Below are 16,055 nucleotides of genomic sequence, written 5' to 3'. Positions count from 1 at the left end.
ACCAAGGCAGCTTGGACAAAAGCTGTCTTGAAAGGGAACCGGGAAAGCCTTGGAAGCCTTGTGTCTTGAAAGGCACAGCTTGGAAGCTGGTGCCTCGTGGAGATGAGCACGGCCAGCACAGTCCCAGGGCACAGTCAGGCACCTACTGTACAGGTCTGTAAATCTGACAGGGCTTGGGTTGGGACCAGCAAACTCCCCAGAAATGACCTGCATCTCCTTCAAAGCGCCATCAACTCCATCCCTTGAGCATGGCCTTCAGGATCTCTCCCTGGGGTAGCCAGGAAGCTGGTGCAACACCAGAAGAGACCATGACCAGAGTGGCAGCCCTAGGGGCAATGCTGAGGTGACACATGGCTGTAAAGTGGGCAGGGAGGTCCCAAATGCCATCGGGGCACCAGGAAGCTGCTGTGGGCTGCAAGGGGCTCAGGTGACACAGAGAGGGTGGCATGTGCCAAACTGGGCTGCAGCTGTTCTTACTGTATCGCCAGAGCCAAGCAAGCCAGGCTTCCGGTTCTGAGTCTTCCGATTCCGAGTCTTCGAGGTCTGAGTCTTTGAGGTCGGAGTCACTGGGGGCTGAGACTTCGAGGTCTTAGTCTTCGGGCTCTGAGTCTTCGTCACAACAACTGATTCTTTCCTTTGACTTTGTTGTTGCTGCTGTTTTACATGCCGTTCCAATGGCTCCTCATACTTTTCATTTCCTGAAGGAAGAAAACATCCACAAAGAGAAGTGTGAGCAAAGTGCCAATCCCATTAAAGCTGGGAAGTCCCTGCCTCCCAACACTGGTTCCTTCCAGAAAGAAATCCCTCAAGCCCTCTATGGAAAGTGGATGCTGCTGCTCCTCTCTGCATCCTCACCCATCTTCCTCCCCACAGAGGAGCATCGCATCCCCTGCAATGTCACACAAATCCAAGCCTGCCAGAAGCCCTGCCAGCCTCTCTTAGAGCTTTCCCAAGCCTTTCAGTCTAGCCATCACCCTTCAGAACCCTGCCAGATGTGCTGGCAAGCTCTGCAGGATGGTTCCTGGGACAGAGCCCACATGGGATCCTTGCTCAAGACTCATGAAGCAACCAGAGAGCTTGAGTTGCTCTGGGAGTCCTGCAACCCTCCAGGCTTGCTGGAGGTGGGCACGAGCTGCCCCGTGGGCATATGGTAGGGAACAAAACCAGAGGGGCCCCTCCTGGAGGCAGACAGGCAGTGCCCACCTTTGATGTTCCAGGGCAGGTTCACACTAAACACGGGAAAGGATGCTTCTCCTTTCAGACGGATACTTTCTGGCTCCAGGTCACCCACTTTGAGGTGGTAAGTCCTGCTGAAAGCTCCTGGTAATCCTGGCACGTAAGAAAAATTCAGCTCTTGCGTCTCGCCTGGTGCAATGGAGCCCTGCAGGGACAGAAGAGAGAGGGAATGCATCAGAGTTTGATGGGGAATGGTTCAGGGGACAGACAGGCTGAGAAGACAGGTTCTCATCTAGAAGAAGCCATCAAACCACACCACCATCATGATAAATACATTACAGTGTTGGCTTTTGCAACTGTTAGAGTAAACACTATATGTTTTATAATGTTGACTTTTGTAAAAGAAGTTTTGCTAAAGTTTAGAGTTCTTTTAATTCAATTCTTTTTTTGTGATACCAATGCTGGTGAAGAATTGTTGTAATATTAACATTTAACCAACGAAGGAATTGAAGCCTGTTGAATGTGTCAAAAAGTAACAAAGGACCAGGACTAGGACAACCGCATATGCTCCAAAAAGGCCGGACGGAGAAGGAACTCTGTTAAAACGTTGGAATATAAAGAACTGCTTGTAAATACGCACTGGGCTAATGCAATACCCCGGCTATACAAGGGGTGTTGTGTTGACTGGTGTGTGCCTCTGGCTGCAGCTAATGTGGCTAAGCAGGCAGTGCTGTTCCTTCTGCTTAGCAGGCAGTGCTGTTCCTTCTGCTTTATTGACTTTGTCTCCTATTGTCTCACACTAAATTTTCTTGAAATTTTAACTGATGAGTGGGCTTTGCTTCTCACACCTCCTACCTTCCTTGTGCCCAAAAGATCGAGCCACTGACCCGGGGGTGCAGTGTGTCCTCCCAAGAGCTCATCTGCCTGCAGCCCCAGCACAGCCTGATGTGATGTGAGCACAGCTCTGCTGCTCATGGGGTTCGCCCTCTGCCAGCAAGAGCCCGCCTCAACAAGAAAAGGCTTTTTTTGCTATGGAAGAGAAGTCCCCGCACTCAGCAGGGCCAGCAGCTCCTCCCATCCCTTGTAGGACAGGCATGAAGAAATGCCTGTCGGCTCCCTCCTCCCACTGCAAGGAGGGACAAAGGCAGGAGTGCTGCTTCGGCTCAAAGACACCCAGGCAGGACTGAGAAGCCTGGACAAATGGTGGGATGACGCTGCAAATTTTTCTCATCGCTCCTCCAGCCCCGCTGCTCCCCGGCCCCCTCACTGCCCCACAAAGCCTCTGCACAGCACAAAGCTGCAGGAGGCAGGGACCAGCACGCCTACTGAAGGGCTATGTAAGTGGTTCTTAGCCCTGGCAACGGGGAGGCAGGGCAAAGGACAATGTCCTGTGTGATCACACAGCCTGGGTAAGGCGACCCTCAGAAACGCTCCAGTGCCAGCAGCCTGACATCTCAGCCGTCGGGGTCCCCAGAGTGACTGTGAGGTGCGGTGGTGTGGTTTTTATCATGAGTTTTAATGTAAGATAGTTGTTCTTTGTACCCTGGTTCAGTGCCGTTGTATTTTTAGGTCCTTTTTGTTACAAATTGTAAGCTTCTCCCTCAGCCTGCCCCACATACAACCCCTGTTTGGTTCACCTTTCCCGCCTTGGTTACCTGTCCACCATTCGTCGGGAAACCCTCCCACCCTGCCAGTCACCCAGGGCCTGTCCCCCGGGTCCAGAAGCTTCGAAGGGAGATCTCTGGCGACTGGCTGGATTGGAAGCTTTCCCCTCCTTCCTTCGGATCATTGGTATTTAATGTTAATGCTTGTTACGTCAGTAGACACTCCCCAGTTATACCCCACTGGTTGCACGTGTAGCCACCCTGAGCTTCCAGCCACTGTATAAAACCCTCTCCCTCCTGAGATTCAGGGTCTCCCTGAAGCACCGGTCGCAGGCTGAGGGCTCCCTCCTTCCTACCAATAAACCCAAGTTGCAGTCAGGCCTCTTGAGAGTCCCGTCTTTCTTCCTCCGCATTCCCAACGTGGCAGGGCAGGTCGGCAGCCAAGATCCCACATTTCTATAGATCGTGTGGGGGCGTGTCGGGGCTAGCCGGCCGTGGGAGGACACGCACCGCCGCAGTGGGGAACCAATTCCATTTTTATTTGTGCCTCACCGTATGTTATAAATCCATTTTCTGACACGGGGTGAAAAATTACTACAGGGGCTGCAGTCGCGTTGGGAGCCTTAACACACTCCAGGCGTGGAGGAGGTTGCAAGGAGAAGATGCAGGCAGGCCCCGTCTCGGGGGGCTGCAAGCGACTTCTCCCTTGGGGGAGGGCAGACCGCGAAGCCCGGGCAAACTTTGCCCGTCTGACTAAGTCTTCCCAAAAGGGCTGAATTACGGGAGGAATCTCGGCGCACAAAAGCAGTTAACGCTGCCGGTTTCCCCCCGCCATTTTTGGTTGTGGTCGTGCCGGGAGCACCTGGAGGGCCCGGCTCCCTGCAGAGCCGCTCCTTCCCCGCCTGCCTACCCCGCTGTCGCCGCTTCCCCGCCGGCCACGGCCCCGCAGCGCTCCGCCGTTGCCCCGCGGGAGCAGCCGCCGCGCCGGCCGTGCCCAGCCGCAGCTGCGGAGCCCGGACGCCGCAGCCCGCGGGACCGCCGCGCCTGCCGCGGGCGCGGAGCGCGCCCAGCCCGCCGCGGCAGCACGCTCGGGGCGCTGGCCGCACACGGGCTCCTGCTCCAGCCGCCGAGCAGGACGCCGACACAGCGCCCCAGGCTTCCAGCGGTACCGCTCTGTCCCTGGCTTCTGTTACTCCCTCTGTTGTTCATTCATTTTTCTCTCTCTGCTCTCTTTTCTGTCCCCTTCTGGTCGGGGCCGTACCCTTTCTTTACCAATTTCCAGATGTAATATTTGCTGCGTTTGTGCCTTATTTTCGCCCGAGAAATCTATCAAAAAGAATTCTCCTCTGCTCCCCTTACAGCGGGACGGGACAGTGACCAACACACTTGTGCCTTCCGCCGCTGTCTGCCGTGAGACAGCAGAGCCACCCGCCAGCCAAGGCCGTGGGGGAGTCTATCAGGACAGCACTTGTCTGACCTTCTCTGCCCCCAGCAGAAATCGCTCACACCCTTCTCTCTCTCATGGCTGGGTTTGGGGTATTCCCCTCTGACTTTTTTGTCCCTTTCCCCCCCCGCCCCCTCTTTTTTCCCTTTAACGCTCTCCTGGGCCACCCGACACAGGGCTGGGGTGAGTCACTTGTGCTACTTACTGCGGTGGGCTTGACCAGAAACACACCAGGCAGATCCTGGTCTGCAGTGCTAGGGTTTAGCACCCAGCTGAATTCCATATTGCAGGTGTTCTCCAGGGTGACCGTGGCGTGATGAATTTCATTAAACATCTGGAGAGAAAGCACAGGAGCAGGAAGTTACAGACCCAGGCCTGCGGCTGGGAATTTCCTTCCTCTCTCCCGGGGTTGAAAGCAGACCTGGGAGCAGGGACCAGGGAGGAGATACGGGCCCTTGGGAAGCTGGGCAAGCCCCAGGCACAGGGCACCTGCACAGGACCAGGGAGCTCTGGCAGCACACAGACATGTGGTGACGACCACGTGAGGGCCAGTAATAAATGAACCAGGGGACACAGGCCCTCTGTGCTCTCAGGGGCCACCAGCTGCCAGGAGAAACAAAGGAGGTGGCACTGAGGTGCGTGAGATGAATCCAAGAGTTAGGAGGTTAAAGAAAGGAAGTTGTTGGTTCTTGCGTGTTGTTGTTTGGATTGTTTGGATTTGTTCAGGTCCTGTTGTTGGGTGTTGCTGTGAGCTGGGAGAGGGGCAGGGTTGAAGACCTGACTAAAAGGCAGTAGGATGAGAGGGGAGGGGACAGAAGAGTTGGCGGTCAGAGAGAATGGAAGTTCCCGAGTACCATCCAATGGGAAGGAGGACAGGGACCACCCTGGCCGGGTAAAAAAGGGATAAAAGAAGCCGTTTTGGTGAAAGGGGTGTGTGTGCTGGGCTCCCGGCTCTCGGGGAGGGAGACACACCCGGCTCAGCTGAATTGTTACTAATGAACAGTTTTCTTTTGCTTCGATGACTTTGTCCCCATTGAATTGTATCTAAAAGTCAGTGCATTTCTAAGACAGGCATTCTAGAAGAAAAGGCACCTGCACGCAAGTATTGGCAAGCAACAAACATGCAACAAGGAAGTCACACAGGGCAACACAGACAGGGCCAGCAGCTGAAAATATCTGTGGGCTTTCAACTGAAAGAGAGTGAAGTGGGGATTCTTCTGGGACAGTCTCTGCAACTGTAGTGACTGGAAGCCCAAATTCTTCCCCTGATTATTGTGTGGGTTAAGCAAGAGCTTTATACAAGAGCATCTCCTTGGAGGTCAGGCTTTGGGAATGGATCAGCAGAGGGATGTCTCAGGGACATGTCCCTCAGAGCATCCCCACTGGGACCCTGCCTGCCCCAGGAGGCAGTGTTTCTCAGGGTACCTTTCTCAACATTTTGGGGAGGCTTGGAGATGACCATTTGAAGCCAGCTTGGATGCCAGATTTGTCCCTCAAAGGTTGTACTTCCAAGCCGCAGGCCAACAAAGGGGCTGGGAAGGGGAGGGAGGCCTGGACTGAGGCGGGCAGGAACCCGCTGGCCGTGGTTGCAGGGCAGGGAGCTGTGCCAGGGGACATGTGGGGTACCTGTAAGCCGCAGTCAACCTCCCGGGAGCTCAGCAAGTAGCTGACACGTGAGGCCTCCCCGGTCAGCTTCACCTTGTAGGTGGGGCCTCCCTCCACGTGGCACAGCGCCGTGACACGAGCGATGGTGTCGAGAAGGCCAAAGAAGGTGAAGGAGGCCTGCTGTGTCTCTCCTGGCTGCAGCACACCCGACACCGGCAGGATACTGAAAACCTGGATGGAGGACAGGAGAGATTGAGGTGTTGAGCATGGAAATGGATGCAGAAGAGCTTCTTGGAGCAAAGTGCAGCTGTAGCCAGAGGGGGCTGTTCCTCAAATACAGCCAGAATCATCCTAATCTCATCTTGTATCCATGCCAGTGACCAGTGGAGGGACCATGGGGAAAATCTTCTCCCATACTCGCAGATCAATGCATTAATTAATACACTACATTAAAGTGAACTGGGATGTGTCCTGGCAGTAGAAATTCTCTCTGATGCACAACTTGCCCTTAAAAAGCATTTCTTACTGCTTTTAGAAAAGGAGGCGACTCAGAGCCAGAGCTCTTGGAGCTCAGGGAAGGATTCCAGCCCAGCTCATCTGACTCCTGAGGCTTTCCCCGCCCCGCTCTGATTTCTATGCTGCTTTCTCAACGTGCTCCAGCAAAAATTTCCTATGGACCACCTGATGAGGTCCAAGGGGAGCAATGCCCTCCATAGGTGCTGCACAGCGTCCTTGGACAGCCCTACAACATGTCCTGCACAGCCTCTCTAACAACCAGTTGCTTCAGCAGCACTTTGCGATGGGTCCGGAGGGATGTGAGGCCCCGCTGTGGGCAATGCTGATGGCCACCAGTGGGACTGGGAGCTACAGCCCTGCTTGCCACACTGGAAAAGTGGGAGTGAGACAGATTCCTTCTTACCTTCTCAGTTTCGAGGGGAGTGTACCCTAAGTCCATGAAAAAGGTGACTCCCTCCAACCCTGGTGGGACGTAATACTTCTCCCAAGTACGTGGTGGCACCTGAAAAACAAGCCATTTTCTATGCTAGGAAGAAGAGACAGCCACTTTGCAAAGTCTCATTTTGTAAGACAGCTTCAGAGCCACCACTGCGATACCAGCTCTTGGGTGAAAAGAGAGATCTGGGAAGAGGTCGTCTGGCTGGCTTGGGAAGAGGGTACATGGAGATCAGGACTCATCACAGCTTGCTCTGGGAAGGAAGCTGGAGGTCCTATCATCATGATGCAGACAAAAGCCTCATCTTACATTGTGAAGAAAACAAGGCAAAAAACCCACACTCAACACAGCATCTGAGCAGGTTTCTCCAAGGAAAACTCTCCTGTTTCTCCCTCCCACACACCCCATGTCCAGCCACCGGCCCTGCTGCCCAGCCCGCTCTCAGGGCACAGGACAGCAGGGCGGCAAAAAGGGAGGTCAGCACGAGCAGGACTTGTTGGTGGCAAGCTAGGGAGGTAACGCAAGCAGTAGGTGTACAAGAAAATCTACCTCTGCTCCTGAAGATTGGCCAAGATCCCGTGATTCTTCCAGGGCTGTGGCTGGCTCCTCCGCTTTTCTAATCCTGAAGCGTCTCCACTGAGTTGCCGGCTTATCCAAACGGAATGACACCATCGTCGGTGGCTTGGGTTGGAATTTAGGTGGGCAAAGCTCATGTCTGGAAAAGAACGTAACTATGAACAGGGACCTGCAGTGGGAGGAAAGGACACCTGCACCAGTAGCTCCTGCTCAGGATGCAGCCCCTGGGTGGGTGCTGGTGCGTTGAACTGAGAAATGGTTTGATCCAGCCCTTCCCAATCCAGGCTGGAGCAGGTCCCATCTAAAGGTGGCCCAGGGCTGACACTGAGGTAGCAGTGGTGCAGGCAGCTGCAACTGCTCGCAGTGAGGAACTACAGAGGACACGGATTCACACCTCGTGGGGATGCAAAAAAACACAGTGGGAGAGGAAAAGACAGGGAAGGCAAGAAAAAGGGGAGATTTGAGGCACCAAGGGGCAGACGCAGCCAGTGATGAGCCGGCACAGCCCCCCCAGCGCCCAACGCCAGAAACTCTGCGGCTTTACCAGGTATTTATCAGGAATGTTTCCCTGAGAGTGTTGGGGAGGTTGGCTGACATTTTCCAGCACTCCCAGGTGACTCAGGTCACATTCCCCATTTTAAATTGAAGCAGGTGCTCAGGGTAACTCTGCTTGTGTTTCTAATGCCACGTGAGGGACAAAGTTGTGCCGTGCCTGCCTGTCACCCTGCTGAGATACAAGTGCTTCCCACACAGTCAAACACAACCTGGATGCTCCATTCCCAGACAGGCATTCAGTGCCTGCTCCCCAAAGAAAAACTGTCTTTAGCTTTGTAGCTTGTTATCTGAGGCTGGGTTTCATTTCTGCATGAGGCGCTCTCTCACCATAACCCCCAAGAGATCCCTAATCATCTGTTCCACTCTCTTTAGTTTTAATGAATGGTTTGAGGCAACTTCCCAGGACCATGGTGCCCAGACAATGTTTTTCACTCTAAAGTAGTGGAGCGAGAGGCAGGGATAGGAGAAGATGTGATGAACAAGTCCTGCTGTCAAGCAGTACAGAACCTATAAGGGACATGTTGCAGTGGGGAAAAGTCAAAGTGAGTAACAAGTGTCACAAAAAGAGGGTCGTGAGGAATCCAAGGTGTCCACTGAAAGCTGACCCCTGGGAAAGAATTTGTCCTGGCACTAAAGGAGTTGTCTCAGAAAAGAAGGAAAGGGAAGGTAACAAGAGGTTCAGCATCAGCCCAGTTGCTAAGTAGCTCTTTCTCTGGTGTTGGGACTTTCTGGGTGTCCTCCAGCACAGCGCAAGGGAGGAAGGCAAGGAGCAGAGAGCAGCTCCTGCAGAGAGGACCCATCCCAAAGCAAGGGGGCCAAAAGGGCCTCCAGCAGCACTGTGGCAGCTGGGACTAGGAGCCCTTCAGCAGGGTGGACAGTGCCTCAGGCCACGGAGGTCTGAGAAAGCAGCCTTTGTCCCAGCTTTCCTTCCCAGGGGAAACCACAAGGAGCACCAAATTGGTGGCAAAGCTATTCCCTGAGCATCCAGCCTGACCGCAGCCGGTCAGTGTTATTTGCACAAGGACAAGGCAGAAGCAGTTTGTCAGCTCCTAGGCAAACAGCTTTGTTCTTTGCAAAGTACTAACAGGACACCAGGAAGAAGAGCTTCAAGGACAGGGCAAAGGTGCACATACCTCAACTTCTTCACATGGTCGTCCATCTGGAATGACCAGTGGTACTTGACGGGAAGTGGGCTGCAGTTGGTCATCTCCAGAGAACGCTCCTGTTTCGTGCCAGCCACGATGCAGCCAAATTCCAGGGTGCTGGGCTGGATTTGGAGATTTGGGAAGTGGGCTTCCCCGCAAAGGGTGATACGCTCCACATAAGGATGGCCCCTGACCATTTCTATCTTCAGGATCTTCATTGTTTTCCAGCTATTAAAATCCCGTCCATAAGCTGGGTCAAATGCGATGTAGAGGTGACAGGTCTGCCCAACGTCCACTGTCACAGGCTGCAAGCAGATGAACAGTAATTAGTCACCTGTGGGATGACATCCCAAGGTCTGACAGCATGAACCAGTAAATGCTCCAAGTGTGACACCAGCATGGGCTTCTCAGTTCATCGTTCATTTCTTTACAGCAAGGGTCTGACTGCGGGCACCACACTCGAGTCCAGGATTCCCTCAGGCTCACGTTTCTGTGCTCAGCAGCAATACAAGGGGTGGCTGCTGGAGAGCTGGGATGCTTTCCAGGAGTCACCTTCACGGCATGGCTTGCCCAGACCTAGTTGCCTGCTCCCTTCTCCTTGTGCCTGAGAGCCAGGGTGGATCTTCTCAACTCAGATAAGTTTTTGATTCCTTCAGCAGCTCTGCTGATGCAGTTCAGACCATCCCATTGCTGACACTACAGATTAAACTTCTTGACTTAAGGACGTCCCAACAGAAGTGCATCACCGCATCCCTCCTCTTCAAACCCCACTGCAGGAGTCCGGGGCTGCTCACCTGGCCATGTGGGAGTGGCTGCTGGTCCTCACTGCAGACCTGAAACGGCTGCTCCAAGTAGAGCATAAGGTCGAGTGGCAGCCGGCAGGTGTTCTTTATAGCCAAAGGCTGGTACTGCAGAGTCAGGACATCACTGGGTTTCTACACAAACAGGAGACAAGGAAAAACAACCTCAGCTAGTCACAGACCTGCTTCTGCTGCATCTCGCAGTTTTCAGTCCCAGAAGTGCACACATTTCTATTTACCCTTTTTATTTGTTTCTACACTTCCAGGAGATTTTTCTTTACAGCAGATGCTTTTCATGTTTAGAAACCACAGCACCCTCTGGGGGACAGGGAAACACTCCCAGGTACAGATGAGGAAATGGGGCCCTGAGAGGAGGCAGCTGCTTGAACAAGATCTAAAGCAGAAAGTGATTCCAGACCATTTGTCTCCAGTTTTGTCTCTCTATTGCACAGAGCAGCACTAGATGATCTTCACTCACATACAGCCATTTCTTACAACCTTACTGGCTCATAAAGCAGCTTGTCTGCAGGATGCGTCCTGCAGTCCCTGCTACAGGGACAAGGTGTCTGTGGTCTCAAAGCTATGATCAGCCTAGGCTCTTCCTTCCTTGTCTGCATTCTGCTGGGCTTCCTGCATGGTTTAGCGAAACCAGGGAGTTTGGGAAACTAGTTCTGCATGTACTGGTATCAAATAGGTGCCATAGTATGCAATAAATCAGTTTGCGTGTGTGGCGTCAAGCAGAACCCAGGCAGAATCAGGGAGAGCTGAAAAGCTTCTAATTACATCGGAACTGCCTGTTCCAGGGATTCTGTACTTGAGTGGAAACCTGGGAACCAGAGGAGAGGCCTGAAACTACAGAAAGCAACTCATGAAACATCTTCTCTTTTTCAGACAACTTACTGAGAGGGAAGCATGATGCTGGAGTTGGGATCCCGAGACTAAAGGGCACCTGCTCTGCCTCAGTGTTATCATCACTGCAGCTGCAGGGTGTCTGGGGGTGCTTTGAAGCAGGTGAGGCTTAGGGAAATGCACAGAGCTATACCATATAGCTATACCATACAGCATTCATGCCAACAGCAGAGAAGGCAAAGAGACACAGGAGATGCTGGGTTTTTCCTTGTCAGCCTGAGGAATTCACAGGAATCTCCATTTTTTCCCTGCTTTCCTACAGCATCGGTGTACAGACATCACCGTGCCCTGAAGGATCCTCAGAAACCTCCCTTTACCGTGAGCAGAGAAACTGGCATTTCTCTGGAGGTGGCCACGATCCTCCTTGGCAGTGCAGCTGTAACTGCAGTTTTACTTTGGGGACGTTAAATACCAGTCTCATCTCTAAAAGCATCTCCCCTCACTTTACAAAGTGCCTCAGGAAGGGTAAAGAGGGGCTTTTACACAAGCACACCCCGCCCTCAGCCATGCTGTTCAATGCCAGGATGCAATCCAGACACTTACTTACCTTCTCCACCCGGAAAGAGAATTGTCTGGCTGATATATTTATAGTGGGATCAATAAACTCGCAGGTAATGGTTGCTTCTATTATCTTCTTCATCGAGCCGCCTGTCCCAATGACAGCTTCGCAGATGGCGTAATTCTGCACCACCTGCATGCAAGAGTCACTTGTCACCAGTGGGTGGTGGCAGGGCATCCAGCAAATGCCCAGCATTGGCTCAGCACCCACCACCCACCACGCGCCCTATTCCTGCCACAGAGTTATGGTCACTGCCCGCTTTTCTTCCAGTGATGCAGCTTATTTATTTTGCACTCAACTGTCTGTAGCACTGCACCCCACTAACCACAAAAGGCACTTGTGAGAAACTCCCCCCCTTCACATGGCTTTTGGTTTACTCTGTGCTTACCCCAGAAAAACCACTTGGCACTTGTTTAATTCACTTTCTTTTTGGGCTCCTAGTCTAAGTGTTACTAACTTATTTCTCTGTCCTTCTTTGCTGACTAAGCATGCAATGCTGTCTGCCCCAAAAGAGCAGTATTTCCTTCTACCCCTACTTCGGGATCAGCACTAGGTTTTGGTGGCTGTGGAATCACAATAAAGCTGTAGCTGGTCTGATGGTGACCAGCAAGGAAAGTAAGTGGTGCTGCCACAGAAACGTGTGGTCTTAAACCAGTTTCTTGAAGGCCCCTGCTCATTTCCCCAGGCAAATGTCAAGGGACGGTGGAACGAGCCCAGGGGAGGGGATCTGATGCTTCCCCAGCTCGGCCCGTGGTGGGGACCTCACCTGCGCCTTGCGAGAGAAGCCTCGCAGCATCATGTCCACAGACTCTCCTGGCTTCAGGTCCATTGACAGCGGCTCCAGCCGAAACACGGGGGCCGCACGTTTGGGCCTCTGGGAATCACGTTTGGCCGTGGGGCTACTGTGGGCTGAGGTGCTCCGGCCCTCCTTCCCAGCTGGCCTGTTACATTCCACCTTCCAGAAGAGCTGATGGAAGTGGTGGCCCCCATTTGTTAGTCTGAACTGACGAGCACAGGGAAGGAGGCTAGAAGAGAAACCAGAATGGAAAATAGTATGGGAGTAGCTGTTGTCCTGGTCATCAGATTGCTCCCACGGAGGATTCTGAGCTGTGAATAGCTTGGAGACCGTCTTCATTTCCAGCTCTTAATGTGGACCGGGAACAGTGTCTGATAAGCTGCCCTCCTGATGTCGTTATTGCAAAGAGGAATATGTTTCTCATGGTAATGTAGCATTTTCCAGGCCAGGCTAACAGGATCTGGTGTTTTCCGCCAAAATGTGTGTTCTGGGGTGATTCGTACTGTTACTGTATTTTGTATTAATCTGCACCCAAAACTGTTACTGAATCATTGAGATCCTGCACCTGAGGCCCTTGTGTGCGGGGGTATGATTGCAGGCATTTTTAAAAGCCAGCGCGAAGGAAGTTTCTGGACGATCCCAGCAAGCTGCTAGAAATCACCTGTCTGCTCTAGGAGAGGAAACCAGGGGAGCAGGGGCTCTCTCATTCATAGAAGCTTTGGTTTTGCACCGGTGGTCATTTGTAGAAACTTCATTTCGCAATCAGAAACTGTTTTGAAGTGAACTTTGCAAACTCCGCTGGCAATGGGAAAATGAGCAAGGTCCTGTGTAGAAGTGTACCTCACCTGGTAGGGTTTGCAGCCCCACAGTGGCAAGGAGGCTTCCATTTAAGGGAAGGATTTGGGTTTCATTCTTTGTTTCACTTATGAGGTAAAACCCAGAGATTTTGATACCGTTTTTGGCCTTGTGCCAGGACGGAGACACCTGTTGGATCTTTGAGACTGTGCCTCAAGCCCTGTTCCTATTTCTATTGGGCAGGATGCCAAGAATCCGGCCTTGATTGTTACAAACTTAAGAGAATAGAGGAAGATCCTCAGGGCATTTTTGGGGTGTTGTAGCAAGTGCAAAGGTCCTCCTTGCACTTGGCATAGCTTCTTCTCTTTTTTTTGGCACGGTTTTTTATTTTCACCTTAATGAAAACATTTTTGCTTTTCAAACACCTCTGATCATGCTGCCTCGCTAATATTTTAAGCCATCCTGAGGCTGCCGGTCAAACCCAGAGGTGATGCACCTGAGAGGGCACCCTAACATTCTGGCCTCCCGCACAAGCATCAGTCCTGGGCAGGCAGGGCAGCAGCAGAGCCCACGAGCAGCGTGAGGAAGCGTTGGCAGCGGCACTGCAGGCCCCACACAAACCAGCAAGTTTCCATCTGCCTCTGGAACTGCTCTGCGGGCTCCTGCCTTCCCAGGGGGGTCGTCACCCTCCTGTCCATTTGCTCCCAGGGCCCCTGCTTGCCTGGCAGGTGCCATTTTGGAGGGGAAGGGTGCTCCTTGTTGAGACAGAAGGAGAGGTGGGAGTGGGAGATCTCCTACCTGAATTGGTATCCCAAGTTGAGCTCCGGGGCAAATGGTTTGTCTATGACAATTGTGGTGCCAGTGCCAAAAGCCAGGAGGGTGGAGGTGGTCCAAAGTCTGTTCCCAATGAACAGCTGGAGAGCATCAGCAAAACCCCCAGTGTCATCCAGGGTTGCTGTGACAGTCACAGGAACCTCACCCCTGGCGGGGATCACTCCTTCCCTGGGTTCAATAACATAGCAGTGTGGTTTATAAGCCTGTAAGACAAGCATAACATGCATTTAGGATGGAAACCATACACCCTGGTCTCTTATGGGGTGTAAGAAAAGGAGAAGACTAAAGAGAGGAGGATAAAAATCCTAAAGGCCTAATTTCCCTAAATTTAAGCTGCAGTATTGGGGAACAGCAGAGCTTATACAACCTGTATTTTCCCCTCCTTTAACAGACTCTCACCTAATTAACCCAGTTTTGCCCAACCCAAGGGACGCTTATCCTCAGGAGAGTGTTCCTTCCCCAGTCCTTCTCTGGAGTGTGTGCCAAGGAAAGCTGCTTTCTCTCTCCTGGCTTCTCACAAAGGCTCAGGGCCAGAGGAAGTCATGACGGCTCAAATCCCACTCCAGAAACCACACAGCTGGAGGACACTGCTGAGAGCCTGAAGAATATCTCTGCAAAACCAGTTGAGCAAAACCCCAACACCAAACTATCCTTTCCCAAGAGGCCATCAATGCTTTTCAACGTCCCCTAAAGGACCGAGGCCCTCACTTCCCACTGATCATCCGCTGTAGAGAGGTGCCCCAGGGCCTTCTGCTTTGGAAAAGTCACCTCTGAATGGTTACAGCAGAGCAGGAAAGAAGGAAGCAGAGGGAAAACTGGATGACATGTGCTCAGTGGGCATGGCCCACTCTTCCTAAGAACTCGTGTCCTCTGGTTTCTCATGGTCTTCACAGATTGGCCAAGAGAGCTGGAAGCTGCCCAAAGGAGGGAGGAAAGGCCCCGCACCAGCACAGCTGTACAGACACAGCTCTGCAGGTCCAGCCCTGGAACGAGCACGTGAAGCCCATCCTTTACACACCAGGCCCACCCAGCCAAGGTGCATTGCTCCCTGAAGAGGTGGAAGGCAGAATTTCATTGTGTAGTTCGAGAAAGCTGTCCTGGAAAAATCCCTCACTTTAAGGTTACATTTATCCCCCAAACAGCAGGAAAAGCAGCAAGAGGAAAAATCATGCCCCTCCTCCTTGGCTCAGGAGGCTGTGGCTGGACTTTCCCACATGGCCTGATGCTTTATCCACAGACACAAACAAGTCCACAGGATCAGGTTTTAACCAGTTCCAAGTTCAACACACCCAGCATGGAGAAGAGCAAACCTCAAGCCCCTCAGAGATCTCCCCCTCCAGCAGACATCCCACCCAGCCCCAGGCCCAGCCTACAAGCCCTTCCTGGCTGCAGCAGCCCTGCTCTCCCTGCCAGGGGAGCAGCCCCAGCTCCTCTGCCCTGTGCAGCCTTCACATATTAAACAGCCATTCTCTGCAGCCGGTCCCCAAAGATGCTCTTCAAAGGCACAGAGACCACAGGCTGGGGGGGTGCACAACCCCCACACATGTCTTTGTGTGGACAGCCCAACTGGCCTGACCCACAGCAGGTGTGAAAATTGCCTCCCCACCAGCAGTCTGAGGACAGACCTCACACCCTCTTCTCTACCATGAACAGCAGTTTGGCACAAAGCAAATGTAGATGGCACAGGGAAAGCACAGGGAAACCCATGCTCTCCGAGGAGCAAAGGACCACAGGTTTCTCTTGATCTCAGAGCTCAAAAACCGTGACACACACAGCTAAAGACCTTCCATAAAATTATGGGAGAACTCGTCAACACAATCCAGACGAATTTCTGCTCCAACATCTCTGCACCTGATTTCACTGAGGAGTGCCCCAGCTAAAACCACTCCAGAGCCAGGTTCCTTTTGCCTCACCCAGATGGAATCTTGGAGTATCTCGCTTCCTCTCACACAGGCCGATGCATATAAAAACCAAGTCATGGCTGCTTGTAAGGTCAACCAGTCAATTTCCCTGGAAAACAGCCCCACAGATACTTACAATCTCTAGCCTGAAGTCTAAATCGATGAGACCTTCGTTGAAGAGGCCAAAAGCTTGTGAATTAGGCCTTAGCACTGGGATCCTGCCGAACTCTATCAGCCTTGGACTTATGTAGACTGCTGACGGCCGTCCAAAGCTCTGTAGTTCTGTTCTCTGTTACAGAAAGCAGGCAAGAAAGATTAAAAAAAAAAAAAAATCAAACCCGAACAGGGAAACCTAAAAAGGCTTAAACAGCTCAACCCAGCTCAAGTTATTTCTTTAGGGACAG

General features: G+C 52.5%; 1 protein-coding gene across 1 annotated transcript in view; it reads right to left on the bottom strand.

The window, feature by feature from the left end:
- The window catches only part of LOC136296110 (hydrocephalus-inducing protein homolog), a 94,818-nt gene that overhangs the window by 28,499 nt on the left and 50,264 nt on the right, over positions 1-16,055 (bottom strand). Inside the window, 12 exon segments of the mRNA XM_066194942.1 lie at positions 478-698; positions 1,204-1,381; positions 4,430-4,558; positions 5,851-6,060; positions 6,749-6,847; positions 7,331-7,496; positions 9,046-9,362; positions 9,852-9,992; positions 11,314-11,457; positions 12,092-12,350; positions 13,715-13,953; positions 15,788-15,940. Coding sequence (XP_066051039.1) covers positions 478-698; positions 1,204-1,381; positions 4,430-4,558; positions 5,851-6,060; positions 6,749-6,847; positions 7,331-7,496; positions 9,046-9,362; positions 9,852-9,992; positions 11,314-11,457; positions 12,092-12,350; positions 13,715-13,953; positions 15,788-15,940 — 2,256 coding nt within the window.

Source organism: Chamaea fasciata, unplaced genomic scaffold (genome assembly GCF_029207755.1).
Source record: "Chamaea fasciata isolate MVZ Bird 193981 ecotype frontalis unplaced genomic scaffold, bChaFas1.0.hap1 SCAF_12, whole genome shotgun sequence".
NCBI classification, from domain to species: Eukaryota; Metazoa; Chordata; class Aves; order Passeriformes; family Sylviidae; genus Chamaea; species Chamaea fasciata.
Note: the sequence above shows the minus strand (reverse complement) of the source record. Positions and strands in the feature narration are given on the sequence as shown.